The sequence below is a fragment of the Thunnus thynnus genome, chromosome 2 (assembly GCF_963924715.1).
Source record: "Thunnus thynnus chromosome 2, fThuThy2.1, whole genome shotgun sequence".
In the NCBI taxonomy this organism is placed as follows: domain Eukaryota; kingdom Metazoa; phylum Chordata; class Actinopteri; order Scombriformes; family Scombridae; genus Thunnus; species Thunnus thynnus.
In genome coordinates, this window is record NC_089518.1 from 26980492 (window position 1) to 26995438 (window position 14947).

At 40.6% G+C, this 14947-nt stretch overlaps 2 protein-coding genes across 4 annotated transcripts in view; both read right to left on the bottom strand.

Annotated features, from left to right (window-relative positions):
• sh2b3 (SH2B adaptor protein 3) overlaps positions 1 to 5277 on the bottom strand; it is a 53581-nt gene extending 48304 nt beyond the window's left edge. The window contains exon 1 of one of the 2 annotated variants that reach the window (XM_067613462.1): positions 5137 to 5277. The gene's annotated coding sequence lies outside the window, so the exon portion shown is untranslated. The remainder of the gene's footprint in view (positions 1 to 5136) is intronic. The other variant, XM_067613470.1, reaches the window with a different exon arrangement.
• A 3735-nt stretch (positions 5278 to 9012) lies between these two features.
• Positions 9013 to 13811, bottom strand: pheta1 (PH domain containing endocytic trafficking adaptor 1). 2 transcript variants are annotated; one of them, XM_067613482.1, is made up of 3 exons: positions 13666 to 13811; positions 13083 to 13196; positions 9013 to 12258 (listed from the first exon to the last, which is right to left on the bottom strand). In XM_067613482.1, exon 3 carries the CDS (start codon positions 12215 to 12217, stop codon positions 11315 to 11317), a length of 903 nt encoding a protein of 300 aa, XP_067469583.1. In that variant the 5' UTR covers positions 12218 to 12258; positions 13083 to 13196; positions 13666 to 13811; the 3' UTR covers positions 9013 to 11314. The 2 variants fall into 2 exon arrangements, with proteins under 2 accessions (XP_067469583.1, XP_067469593.1); XM_067613492.1 differs by lacking the exon at positions 13666 to 13811 and adding an exon at positions 13473 to 13624.
• Positions 13812 to 14947: the final 1136 nt, after the last annotated feature.

Sequence of the window (14947 nt, forward strand, 5' to 3'; positions counted from 1 at the left end):
CAACAAAAAGTGGGGTGCATTGGGGTAAAGACACGCAAGTACACACAAAGTCTCTAATTATTGCTGCTTTGAGGAAAAAAAAAACAAAAAAACATAGACACATGTGTGTCCCCCAAACACTTGCATGAACGCATGCACACTCGTGCAAAACAACATAACCCCTTTGTATGCCTTGTGTGTGTGTTTGTAGTGAGAATCCACAGTTAAGTCTGAGATTTAAGGCTTAGCTGTTTGGGTGGCCGAGTGCCGTGTGAGTCACATCACACACACACACACACACACTCACACACACACACACACACAGCTCAAAAACACGTGTGTTATGTTGTAGAAGGTCCCCATTGTCACCAGAAAAAGAGCTTTCTTTCTCTTCCATATTTCTGCCCTAATTTGTCTCTTCCTTCTTTATCCATCAGTCTTCTTTAGCAGATTCCTACTGCTGTCTGCCTGCCAAATTATCTCCCACAGCTCCTCTCTTCCTCCTTCTCTTTTCCGCTCTCTCTCTCTTTCTCTCCTTTCCCTCCTTTTCCCTCCCCTCCTCTCCTCTCCTCTCCTCTCCCTGCAGGGCCGCTGTGGGTCAGACCTCTCTCGTGGTCTCATCAGTGGATTTCTTAGAACCCCTGAGGGAAGCGGAAGAGCTGGCGTCCGATAACATCTCAGTTAAAGACATGCAACCATGACACTGTCTGATCCATGGCTGATGTTCGTGGCTGCAGAGCCCACTACTTTTTTTTTTTCAGTTGCATGTGTGCACACGTACTTCAAATGTTCACAGAATATATTTGATAACAGCTGCACTGAGAAATTGCGAATGACTTTTCTAAGAAGCTGTCCAGGACATATTTTCTTTCAAGGAAAGATATGTCAGACAGTTTCCAGGACAATATTGTGTTGTAATGTGTAAAATCCCCAACCAAATAATCATGTCATGTTGGAGAAAATTATATTATAATCATGCTGGACAAGTGTGATCCCACTCTCTAGGGAGAATCCAAGATTTTTTCAGTGCTGCAAATGTAAGGCACACATATTTTTATAACCCATGATGTTCAGATGGTCAAATAATTTATGATATATACATGATTTCCATGTGGTTCCAGTGCTAATATGTTTGAGTTTTATTGTATTCATGATGAGCTGTGTGTGGGGCCACCTACGTGTCTAAACAGGCAGATCAGAACTGCACTCCTGCGTACAACACTGAGTAAAAGAGAAGTGAAGACAGTACTAAAATATCCAACTGCAAGAAACCAAGGAAGTCTGTAGAGAAGTAAACACTTTTGAAATTCATTAGAAACATTTGTGACTGTGTAAGCGACCTCTTTTCCAGGGTTGACGGAGTTAAACCTGTCTGCCATGGAAAACATGTACAAGCTTAACAAGCATTACCTCCCCACCCAAAAGACTGGTTTTCTCTCTTTTGTGCTTCAATGACTCAATGTGTGACAACTATTACATCTAAGTGACCGAATCAGCAAAGAGGGCCAAACTCAGCATGTTGCATTACTGCAGAATGTGAAATATGAACCCTGCAAACATGCTGCCATAATGCTTATGTGAGTCACGCCAGGTAATATGACACAGCTACTAACGTGATACTAATTTGTCAGTGTGGGTGATATGACGACAATACAATATGGTGACATGAGACCGTTAGTTAGACAGTTAGAGGTTTTGCCATACCGTTAATACTGTGGTAGCTTTCCCTGTAATACCTACAGGTGTATGAGGCTATAAATTATATTGGACCTTGGTTTGACAGGTACTTAAATTGCTGGATTGGCCATAAAACAGACATTACTGACTGATTATTTCATAGATTAACAGTTTGTTAATTGTTTTTCAGAAGTTGTACTATCTCAATATATGTGTATATATATATAGTCCACCCAATTACAGTACTGGCTGCCTGAGAATATTTTTGACATATTTTAACAAAGGCAAAGGTTCACTTTGATGTCATTCATTTTTCTCTGCCTCATCTCAGGGAACAGCACATGCACAAGAAAAAATTAACGCCCACTCTTGTTAATTCAAATAGAACGGCAGCCAGGTGTGAAAGTCAAACAAACAGTATAACTCTGTGTATATAGCAGCACCAACAACAGATAACTGTGGCAGTGAAGAGGTGGCTGACAGGCCAAGACTGTCGGTACCAAACCAGAGCTCATTCAAGGGTCGGCCATGTTGTCTGTTGGTCAGCTAACATTGAATGTACGGTTATCTCATGAATTGAAAAAGCTGCGGCTCTCCGAGTTTGATGTATAACTGTGATCAAAGCACGCTGGCAGATGGCGGACGGCCTCCCAAGTATATATATCTGACCTTTGGGAGACACTGTGTTTGGATATTGTGATATGAAGGATTTTAGGATTTTATCCGTATCCCCCCACAGCTCTACTAATCTGGTAAATTTGGTCAGAAAATTTAGGAAACAGCTACAATTTCAAACCTGCTGCCTCAGAGTTTCTAAGCAAACAACAGAGAGAGAGAGAGAGAGAACCTTTTACTTTGAGGGAATATCCTCCTGTACACAAACCTGTATTTATCCACCCACCCACACACACACACACGCATGCATGCACACACGCACGGACACACATACACGCACGCATGCACACACACAAGACATAAATAGAAGTGAATCCTTTCCAAAACACACACACACACACCCCAAAATTACTGTTTTGATTTACTGCTACACAACACTGGGTTGTGAAACCAAGTAGCTGCTCCCCACTTGTTCCGGTTCCGCATCCAGAAGTCATGAGGGGTGACCAGAGGCCGTATATAAAGATGGACATAGCACAGGCATGACGTCACCCGTTGGTTTGTATTGGAGCCAGTTTACTCTGCCTCCGATTGGCTCTGACCCTGATATTTTTACCCTAACCCCAACCATCTCACGCCTCATGCCTAAAACCAACCTAACCAACGAAGGCAACGAGTACTAGCCAATCAGAGGCAGAGTAGAATTAAATAAGGCAGTTACTGCTTATGATCAGCACTATCTTTTCTGTTTGGAGCCAGGACCTTCCAAATAAGGAGTGCGGGGTGGTTCCTTTCACGCACTGGAAACACGCCCTGCTACTCTGGACCAAAGCTAACGCTAACTTACCAGGAACACAGAGCGGTGCAGACTCGTGCTAACACTAGCTAACTAACATGGCAGGTATCGTCATCAAGTAACATTAAATAATTTGCCACTGACAGGCTCAGATTCTTATTATAAATGTCTGACAACATTATGACGCTGTCTTCCGGCAACCAGTCACCTCTCGCTGGATTTCAGAACAAGACTTCTCCTTGAGCGAGACTTGGTTAGACAGAATAACTAACCAGTCAAGTGAAAGGTAAAGAAAAAAGTTTTATTTCTCTGTATGGTCCTTTCCATAATCTTGTCAGACACTTTTAATAACAATCTGAGCCTGCACTTTTAGTGGACGTACATTGATGGGCGCAATTGCCCTGAGGGATTACATTGCAGCCGGTTTAGAGGCTGTCTGCTGCAGCACTCTTACTCAACACTGGACCAATTCCAAAAAATGTTGTCCCCATTAGTCACTTAGACACAAAACAGTGATTAAAGCAACAAAAGACCTGAAAAGTTGTCCAGGAGGAAGTGTGTATAATGTATTGATTTAAGTATGAATTTAAAACTTCTCTATGGTGCCTGAGAACTTAAACCTCTGCACAAAATGATGGGAAAATAGGGTCCAGGTTGAAAAATACCAAAGTCTCCCTTTAACTGCCGCGAACATCATTAACGTTCACATTTCAAGTACACAACTTTATGAATGTGTTGGCTGTTTGTTTGAGGTATACTGAGGCAGTTGAGGTGACTTTTTATTAAATGTTTGGCTCAAAACTCAAGAGGGGGATTTTTAACAAACACCGCATCCCTGTGTTTTTCAAACCCAGCAACACACTAAGACAAAAAACTGGTCCACCAGAAAGACCACACACCCAAACACAAGAAAAAGTAATCTAGTGTATACAGTGAGGAATGCACTGACTTGTATATCCGGGAAACTACACAACCATTAAGCAAACACAGGGCTCAGCACAGGAGGGCAAACTCTTCAGGTCAAGACTCAACAGTTTACTACACCTGAAAGATAAGGGACACTCCTTTGAAGATAACCAACGCACCTATTTTGGATAAGGAGGACAGATGGTGAGTGGAGGGGGCTTTTTATGACAAAAGTCGAGAAACCATCTCTCAACAGATAGATAGAGAGAGAGAGAGACAGAGAGAGAGAGAGAGAGAGAGAGAGGAGGGGTGGTCTACTACACCATTTATCCCCCACTTACAATGCTGTCCTTTCATCCCTTCCCAGGAGACTTAACAACCATTCACATTTGGTCTCATGTGACAACTCCAACGACTGTCGTTTACACTTGGCATCAGGTGACTTCAACGACTCTTAACGACTGCCGTTACACCAGCCAGGAGGCACTAACGAACCAAAGTGGTATCAATGACCTTGATAACGACCCCACAGAGCTTAAATACCTGGGACTCCCCGCCAGTCAGTTAGACCTGAAGAAGCCCCCGAAACATCTCCAAGTATCTACAACCAAGAAGTCCTCGATTCAACCCTCCTTGGATAACCAAGGACCTGGACTTGGAAGCCTCACAGACGTTAAAGTTTGGCCTTTTAAACATACGACGTACGTTGGGTTCTATATTGCGTCATTACCATGGCGACCACCAAAAGATTTGCGCCAAATTATACTGACTGACGTAAATAAACATACACTTTAAGCTACTAAAAGACATGTGGTGTACATCTTTTGTGCCAATTATCCTCATTGATGAGCGGCCAAGCAGCTCACAGACAGAAACGTGTGCTTACTGATGTGACAGGACTTTTTTTTTTAAGAAAGAAAACTTGACTCTTTGACTACAAAAGTCTGCGCCAGCGCCACCATGAGAGGCAAAGCCCTTTAAATTGAACAAGAGCACATTTCTCGACGATTTTTTTTTTTAAATTTTGGACGGAAGCTATACCCACATTGAGGGATTATCTCCCATGTGGTTGTGTTAAGAAGAGTTAAGTGTTGTTTTAAAAGGCACTCTGAGACAACAAGGTAATAAAAGCCGACAGGAGTTCAGCTTCACAACATACTCACGTTCTCCGTTATCTCGGATGGGCACCGACCGCAGCACGACGACGACAAACCAACAGGTTGGACTTCGCATAACGGAAATGTGTTGAGAAGCATCTAAAGTAAGTTAAAACGACATCGTCGAGGAGCAAAAGAAACTGGACATGAGTGGAGAAGCTGCACGCGGAAAAGACGGTCGCTTTCTCTCTCATTGTGAGTGCACGCGACGGTTCCTCCGCGAGAAAAAAAAATAGAGGAAAAAAAAAACTTTCAGGCACGAAGTTAACGCGGAAAAAAAGTGGTGACTCCTCATTTCCGCTTGTCAAAAAAATGTGTCCAACTGTCAAGACAGAGGAAATTCACAGTGTTACTTCCGTCTCTGCCTTTTCTTCAAAATAAAAGACGCATACAATACAGATTAACCTTAAACCTACTGACTGTGGGACCCGCAGACCCCAGATGTCTACTTTTTGTCATATTATTCCTATTTTTCATGACTTTGTCAATCAGTTTGTTCCTAATGACGTCATATAATTGTTTTCTGTTTCTGCTTTAATTAGTGCTTTTTAAAAAATACCAATGTACTGGATCTCTTGGGGACCCCAGTCAAAAGTACCCAATTCCCCCAATGCAGTTTTAATAAATGGAACTATTTGATGAGTTCATGTTTGCCATGGGTCCTAATTTAAAGTATCACACATTGTCAGGGAGGGTAGGGGCACTCTATCAGTCATTTTGAAGGCTTTGCAGAAAGATTGTACTTGGGATAAAAGCTGCAATTTGTATTAAAGAAAAGTATATCTTTTCATTTTACACAATATGCGAATTAACTAACTTTCCTAAAATAATGATAATTTGTTTTACTGATGACATTAATTACATAACTAATAATGTTTTGAGAAGAAATAGGTTAACATTTTGCTACGATGGTTGTCTCTTATAGTAGTTTACAGTAGTTTATTCTCAGTAGTCCTTGTATGTCAAATATGTTGGCAGAATGTTAACCCACTAAGGGGGCTCTAGATAAAAATAACCTATTCAAATAAAAAAAATAACCCCTACTGACAGTGGTGGAAGAAGTATTCACAATGTTTTCTTAAGTAAAAGAAGCAAAAACACAATCTAAAAATACTATTAAAAATTAAATTTTACTTTATAGCCCCCGTCCACTCAAAAATATGTTTTTCTTCTTGTTTCTACAGTTGGATGTTTGAGCTTCACTGTGTAGAATGATGTATGTGCAGAGTTTGTTTTCACATTCATCTGCTGAAAGTGGAAAGTTTCTCTGTGCTCATTGAAAATCTGATTTTAAGGGGTGGACCTACGTTCATGATTGGTGACATCACAACTATAGTTTGGAGCCAATCGTGGTCCAATATTCAACTAACACAAGTGTGATGTAGAAACTTGAAGCCTCCAGTACACAAACACTGAGTCTGAAATTTTTAATGATGGAGAAGGAATTCATGTAATTTTAAGGACTCGCAATGCAGCCAAAATGGGCTCTGTCAGAGTCACATTTATAGGAATATATTATTCTATTGGATTATATTACTGATGCATTAACATGTATGCAGTATTTTAATCTTGTAGCAAGCTAGAGTCCAATTTACCCATTTTATATACTGTTGAGCAGATTAATTATCTGTATAACACTACACTGTATTTTATGTGCTGATAGGTTTTTAAAATCTTCATCTGCAAAGTAAGTGGTAACTATAGGCCAGCTGCTAAATAAATGTTGTGGAGTAAATGTACTATATTTCCCAATAAAATATAGTGGTTAAACACAAATTCATTTAGGAATATGCACACATGGCTCATCTCCAAGACAGGTAATCCAGAACCACCCTTACCATTTGAGTTCACATTGTGCTTTATACATAACATTTCCAAACAAATCTCCAATTAATCCAGCGTCTTCAGAGTCCTGAAGGTTCAGGGCCCCAGGGCAATTTCACGCTTTGCCCAGCTGGTAACTTAGCCTTGACAGTAACCCACTTCCTGTGCAACATGGTCCAGTTAAAACATTGTTTTGCCTCAGCTGATTTCACGCTGTGTTGGGCTGTATTCAATTTGGATTAAAAAGACATTACAACTTTGCCGAATAATCTTGCAAACCACTGCCAGCTAGACTTTATTACAATAAGTACAGTAGGCTGTAGTAACCAATCAGCAGAGGAGAAACATAAAAGTACTGTATTTCCATTTTATGCCACTTTATACTTCTATTCGCCAACAGTCCAGGAGGGAAATCACACATCACATTGATTTGACACCTATAGTTAATTTGCAGAATAATGTTACAGATAAAACATACAATCTTGTCAACCAAGCAGTGGTTTGTTTTCTTCTTAATCCTCATTTTATTGCTCAACAGTAATTTATTGTGGCTGATGAAATTCATTTCTGTATAATATTTGGCATTCATCAAGAACCACAGCAAGAGTTACCAATAATGTCACAGAATAGATTTTGCTTTCTTGGAAGATACAAATTCTGTGCCATAATTGCTGCTTAATTTCATAGACAGGCACTTTTTTGTGGTTAATCTAATGTTTGTCTAATCTAATATGTGCTCTTCTGTAAACCCAAGCAGACTTGAGGGCTGTGAATAGACTAAGTGGAGCAGAATTAATTAAGCTTATTTAGCCTAATTTTCTTATTATATCAGACAACTGGGCAATGGTGGCCTAAAGGTTAGAGAAGCGAGCTTGTGACTGGAAGGTCATCGGTTCAATCCTCTGGGTGTGAAAAACTGGAAAAGCAGTGTTTGCCCCTCCCTCATTACCACCATTGAGCAAGGCCCAACCGCTCTAGTGGAGCGACTCAGTGGCCAACAGATCAGACTGTGGTTGTACTGGGCAGCTTCCAGCTGTGAAAGTGTGTAACTGCGTGAATGTGATCAGGGTGTTCCTGTGAAAGAGAGGCCTGCTCTCAGTGAACTTCAATAACTTGAAGTAAAGGTTAAAAAAAATAAGCATGTGCAAAACGTGAATATTTCCTTATTAGTGATACTCATTCTTTCTCTGCTGTAATTAGTATTTAAACATGTATTTGTTATTTTGAAGTGACTAGACAGGAAGTAGCTCTTGAGTTTCTGCTGTCTGCATTTAGCAGCATAATGGATAAGTACAGTATGTGCAAGATGCCGAAACTATCTCCAACAAAGAGTCAGAGTCTGTTCAGATGCTGTACATTTGGTTCAGTAATTGTAATCTGCAGATGTCCGTCACTGCTTTAAGTTATTTTTCCATTTTACTATCCTACAGTATGTATCATACCATATAAACTCTTTTCACACCATCACAGAACAAAATTTACATTTTTATCGACTCAAACTAGTACAACACATTGTTGGCTGCCAGTGCAACTCCACACACCTTACAGCTCTATAATGTGAGGAGATCTAAAACGTCACATTTATCTGCTGTTTTTGTGCTATTGCAAGTGATTTCCATAACATTTCACTAAGTACTACTTCTTATCAAGAAGAGGAAAAAATAAAACACATAATTCATGTTAACTGACCTCCCCACACCTAGAAAACTAGACTCTCTTCTTTAGAGACCCAAAGCTTTGCAGGTTCTGGCAGACCATTAATCACATTCATCACCTCACCCACCAGGTGTGTAAAATAGTGGCTAACTGCTCTGAAGTCAAGGGTCTGAGACCAGTCTAAAATTGTTGCACAGTGACACCTGGTGAGAGACAAGCTGAATAGCACCGATAATGTGTCTGACTTCATTAGGTCAGGCATCTGCCATGCTGTACTTGTCTCTAAAAGTAACAATAGAATGACCTAACCAGCCATACTAATGTCTAAAAATGTCTTGCCGCAACTTTATTATACATAAAGGAAACAAATTTTGATAGTAGAAAAATAAAATGTTCACAATGTCGTAATAACAGTTTATTGAGTGGTATACAGCAAATGCTTAATTAACAAACATCTTTCAAGGGTACCATATAAGGACAATGTGTTAAATATTATTGGTTAATCAAGATAATACTCATAAAGTGTACATTAACATTACAAAATGTTATTAGAGTCATGGAATTTAGTGGGAAAAATGATTTTTGTGCATTTAAGTTGCATTCCTCATTTGGCACTCTTGAATAAAGACACGTATAATTATGATTTATATGGTTCATTTGACACATTCACAATTTCCTTTAAATATTGTTGCCAAAAAATAGACTCTTGCCATCTGCAATTATAGTAACCGTCTCCTTAAGTCAGTAAAATTGGCACTAATACAACCAAAATTTTAGATAATATATGTCAAAAGCATACTGCCTTGATATTGCCATTTAAAAATAACTCAATCCACACCGTACCAGTCTCTCCCACATTGTCGTTTCTGTACAAGCCGAGTGTATAACAGCAATGATAGTGCTGTGCACTGATGCAGACTGAAACAACTGAGCCATTGTCAAAAAGTGATTGCACCGAAATCAGCCTTTGGCAACAAAGAAAGAAAGAGAGAGGGAAAAAAAACAAAAAAATAGCCGTACAGTTTTAAAAAAAGAGGAAAAGACAAACCCCTCCATCACTGTAGTCCTATGGTAATGGTTTCAAGTGCAGTAACAAAGTTATAAAAAGATAACATAAGGCACAAACAAGAATGTAAATGCTATGATTGAATACAGGAATACAGCTTGTGCAGTCACATTAAAAACGCCCATTTTGCAGACTGCTGGTGTTAACTTCCAACATGGAAGAGTTAAGTACTTGTATACAAACCAAAGAGGTTAGATGTTCACAGACAGTAACATTCAGGTTAATCAGCTGTAACAAACACACCAACAAGGCGTTCAAATTAAGATGATTTGATTGCATAATGACGAAAGTATCACGGTTTTTATGAGTAAAAGTGTTAAATCCTCTAAGTTCAAAGATAAACAATCTCCTTTTATGAAATACAAGAGTCAAGAGAGAGAGAGAACTAAGTGACAAGCACTCTTATGACACAGCATCATCTGGCTGCTGGCTAACAAAGGCTAAAAATATCAGGGTGTGTTGCTCTGAGCGAGACATCCAGCTCCCACCTCGGTCCCCAGTGACTGTGGAGGGGAGGCTCTGACATTAGCAACCACAAGGCCTCTGGGGTGAGATGTGCCCTGGTGGGAATACAGAGGAGGATCTAGATTAGTTTCCCCCCCCCCCCCCGCCCTGGCTCTTAGCCCGAGAGTATTTTTTTCTCTAAAAGTCGATATATTAAAATGATCTTAAGGTTAAGATGGTTTAAAGTTATAGGAAACACCAAATGTTGAATTTCTAACTTGAAAGCCGTTAATTCTCGATGCCATTTCCATTTGGATTGTAAAAATGTCAACAACTGTGCAGACGGCTTCCCTGCTGTTACTTTAATGTTATCATTTCACTTCCCTTGTTCGAACACTCGTCTCTGAACGGTTGTGAATTGTTTCATCACCAACAGGGGAAAGCTCAGACCTCACCAGACAGGCACATCAATCATACAGCTGCAGGTTTTTCTGTTACTTTCACCGCTGTAAGCTTAGGTTAAATGTATCAACATAGCAACCTGAGCCATGTTGATTTGTTTTGTGCAACATATTTAGGATGTTATTTATGTGGCCTTCATGATTTCATTTGCATATAACAGAAACCCTCACCATTCTCTGCTTTTCTCTTTCATCAGAAATTTGTTTTTAGCTATTTTTAGAGGTTCTTACAGCTTTTAAGAAACTGACAAAATAATTGCACAAGTATATCTGGAGGTGAGAATGGCAAAAAAGTCTTAAAATTGGCAATATAATGGTAGAACAGTATATTTTTTTATGAATTGTATTTACTTCAAGGCCAAACTCCACTCATTTTGTTGGAAAAAACTGATGATTTCTCATATGTGGTTACTACTTTAACTGTATTCTTACATTTCTTGTATTTGTCCTTGGCAAACGACACTCTGAAAAACATATTATGTGTTTTCTTACATTTGCGTGGATTGTACGGTGATTAGTGGTAAAACAAATTGATTCCCCTGTGCCAGACAAGATCTGGAATCAATCACATTTTTCTTAAAAATATCTTTGTTGATTGATGGTAAGACTGCAATTTGCAATTAAGTCAGTGTTCTCTCACCTTTCTGCTGGATTCAGAAGGGTGTAATAATGCAAAATGTTTAGAAAAGAAATTATATAGCTGTGGGAAAAGAAATGATCCATCTCCGTCAGTTTACTGGCTCTGCAGCCACTGCACTCTCAGTTCCTCCACTTCTCTGCCATACCAGTCATGGAGCTTGGAGAAGCACCCAGTACCGGGGGAGACGGGGCTCTCCAGAGATGCTCCTCTTCTCCTGGGTGGCACTGGTGGAGCCCTCACCCCATCAGCCCCATAAGCAATCATACTGCTGTACCCAGAGTCTCCGCTGGCTTCCCAGGCCACACAGGAGGACGCTCCCTCGACAAAGCCGTTAGCCAAGGCAACTTGTGGTTTGCTCCATGCGACGCCGTTCTCCTTGGAACAACCAGACATGAGCTGGACCTCATCCTGGAAGTTCCTTTGATTAGAGAAGGGGAGTGACAAGGGAGGGGCACTCAATGATGATGATGACAAGGAAGATGAGGATGATGAAGAAGAGGATGCCCCAGACCTTGATCTTGACACCTGGCTTCGCCTGGAGGACTTTGACCTGCCCTGCAGGCCTCCTACACCAGCCCCACCACAGCCACCTCCTGCAGCCTCCTGAATCTCCTCCAGCTGCCTCTCCAGCTCCTTCACCACCAGCCTCATGTAGTCAAAGCTGGCCCTCGACAACGCTTTCACCCACGACTCCATGGCTGCTTGGTTCTCAGCAGCCATCTTGTACACCCGGGCTTTGGCGCAATCAAACTTAATGGCGAAGGCGAACTCCTCAGCTGACTCACACAGCTCCACGGTGCATCCTTCAAGGACGATGACACCGATTGGCTCACGGCTGTCGCGCTCCTCAAAGTAGAAGAGCATGTTGCCCTTAAGGACAAACCAGCGCCTGTGATAAGCTGTGTTGCGCTCACCCTTTTTGAACAGGAAGCCGGTTTTGTCTGGCGGTGAGTCACAGGTGGCGTAGTGCGCCACACTGCGTTCATTCAGCTTCATCTTCACTCCTCCTCCTTTTCCACAGTGGATTCTTTATTCATCTGAAGGACAATGTAAAGACACAAGTCATCCCCAAGGTTTAAAGGTTAGTTCATAGTCAATGATGCTGATAAGAGTCTTTCAGCAAATCTTTGGAACAGCTGATTCCGCTTATTAGTTGCTCTTTTTCTGCATTATCTTGTGCTAATTTGTCTTTCTTGAAAGAAAAAGTCATTGCCCTCAGTGCTACATGACTGCATACTTTCTAGTTTATTGACATGGTAATATAGTAATAATTAGGCTGTGAGATGTTTTATTGTTTTATGTTCAGCAGGCAAGTCATCTATTAGCACTTCTCTTGTTACAAGGAAGTCAGAGCACAGGGTCAGGTATAAAACAAAGATTGCTGCATATGCTTGCCAACAGGACTTCAACCTACATCCTCCAGTCTCCTCCCCCCGGAATTATCCTGTCAGCACTCCTGGCTAAAACAACAATGTTCGTCTACTTTTATTATATCTGTCAAAGTGCGCAGCAGTCATAACCTCACACATGCTGTTGCAAAAGTATAGAAGAAATACTGTATAGACTTGATTCTCTACAAATATAGGTCAAGTGATAAGGCTGACTTATACAACAGGGTGAAATTCTTAGGTTATTCACTGTGCAATCACATGTGCAACTGTAAACTAGGACTCAGTCCTTCCCTCGGTGTAAACAACTAATCCAAATCTAATCTGGCCGTTAAAAAGGAAGTATTTAGGTTCAACCCTGGTGTAACTTCTACCCTAACTGACTTGTTTATCTCGCAGCTTTTACGTGTAGTGGTGCAAGCACAACTGATATTTACTGTACAATCTAACTCGACAACATTGTTTTTACTTACGTGTCTTTCTCATATCCAGCTGACATCCACTCCTCTCCTCCCCATCACATCTGGAGCTCACAACTTAACATGTCTTCATCTTCTTTTGTCTTTCTCACGAACTACAAACGAGAGCTGAAAAAGACAATAAAAAAAAGTGGGAGGTTTGTTGACCAGCGACGAGTCCGAGTGGAAATGACGGCTCAGTGAGAGGTCAACGTGTGACTAAAAGCATGCTACGTTACAGATTAGCTGTTTTTTTTTTTCCATCTCTGCGAGCCGATCATGTTTGGTGGCTATGATTCACTCTCAAGCGGTCACACGCTTTTGACACATCAGCACTTTGTGGGCATTTATCTCTGGCTACAGAAACAGTTTCAGTAAATATAAAAAAAATACACAAACACAAACCTCTGAAAACACGTCTCTCTGTGCCAACTAGCTTATCGCATTTAGCCACTTTGGTGAATACAAATGTGCATCAGCGTCAGCGTTTTGAGTCCACAGAGCCGTTGAGCACTAACGTTAGCTAAAAACTGGCAGTTAGTTAGCCTCACATTTAAATTACCACGATATTGACAACGTAAATGTTAATATTTATTACCTGTCTTCTTTCAATCAGTCAGATAATCTCCTCGTTGTTTATTTTTTTTCCTTTTTATCCCTCTCCCTCCTCTCTTTTTTCTTCCCTTCTTCCATGTCACGTGACCAACATGGAGGGCACTTGCTGTGTTGAACGCGGCCAATTTGAGTGGGCGGGGTCGTTGAGACAGCGCATACTTCCCCTGCCGTCCTCGTGAAAAGTTTTCATCCGGATGAGCGGTGAAATAAAACAGGCGCACCCCGTCTTTGCCCTTGGAGAAGAGGCATTTGGACGGCTGCTACAGGCTGCTGCAAACACCTGCATGGCTGGACCATGGATGCTCCTCCTGACGGAGGAATAACGGACTAATAACGGACTCTTTTATTGAGAATAGAATAGAATAGAATAGAATAGAATAGTGGTTTTCAAAGTGGGAGGCAAACAGTTTCAGGAGAGGCTAATTGAATGGAAGTGAAAAAAATATTACATTAGTTATTACATTAGTTATCAAAAGGAGATCAGGTAGAATGCCCTACATGTGTGTGATTTTGTTGAAGAAATAGTTCAGAGATACATGAGTTTTGGGGAGTTTCACTGTTTTTCCCACTTTCCCAGAGTCAGAAACTAATAAATGCCTTAGGACAGACTTTTTTTTATGTATTTCGTGTAGTCTGAAGTTGTGTCAAACAGCAATATGAGGCTATATTGGCTCAATTGATCAGTGTCTATGGGATGAAATAACATAATCATGATCCCATAGGCATCCAGAAATTGAGCCAAACTAAGAAACTAAACTAAAAAGGGGAGAGGGGGCGGTTTTCTCCAAGTTTTGTCTGAGGGGAGGCCCACAGTCTCAGACTTTGAAAACCCCTGGAACAGAATAAGTATTTTACCACTTTGTCTCCACTGCCTGCTTTAGACATTTCTGACATCTATTAAAGATCCCCTCCAGACATGTTTTATGATATATAAAATACTCTGCTTTGAATAATAATTTGTGTCTGATATGTTTTTCCGTTAACTAGTTAAAAATTATGTGTTCCTAATATTTTTCCACCCTCATATATGTTAATGGAGTGGATAAAATATTAGGAACACTTTTCAATATGACTATACTGCAGTATACCACCATCACCCACTATGACCTCAATAATAAACATAAAGTAGAATCATTAACTTTCTGACAATGTCAACAAAAACTGAAAATGTATAAGTGTTTGTGCACGGAAGCCTTCAAATCTCCACATCACACTTGTGTAAGTTGCATATTGGACCAGGATTGGCTCCAAACTAGTTGTGATGT

Bases quoted from the DNA above. Each gene is read 5' to 3' on its own strand.
- pheta1 (XM_067613482.1), bottom strand. From the start codon at position 12,217: ATGAAGCTGAATGAACGCAGTGTGGCGCACTACGCCACCTGTGACTCA.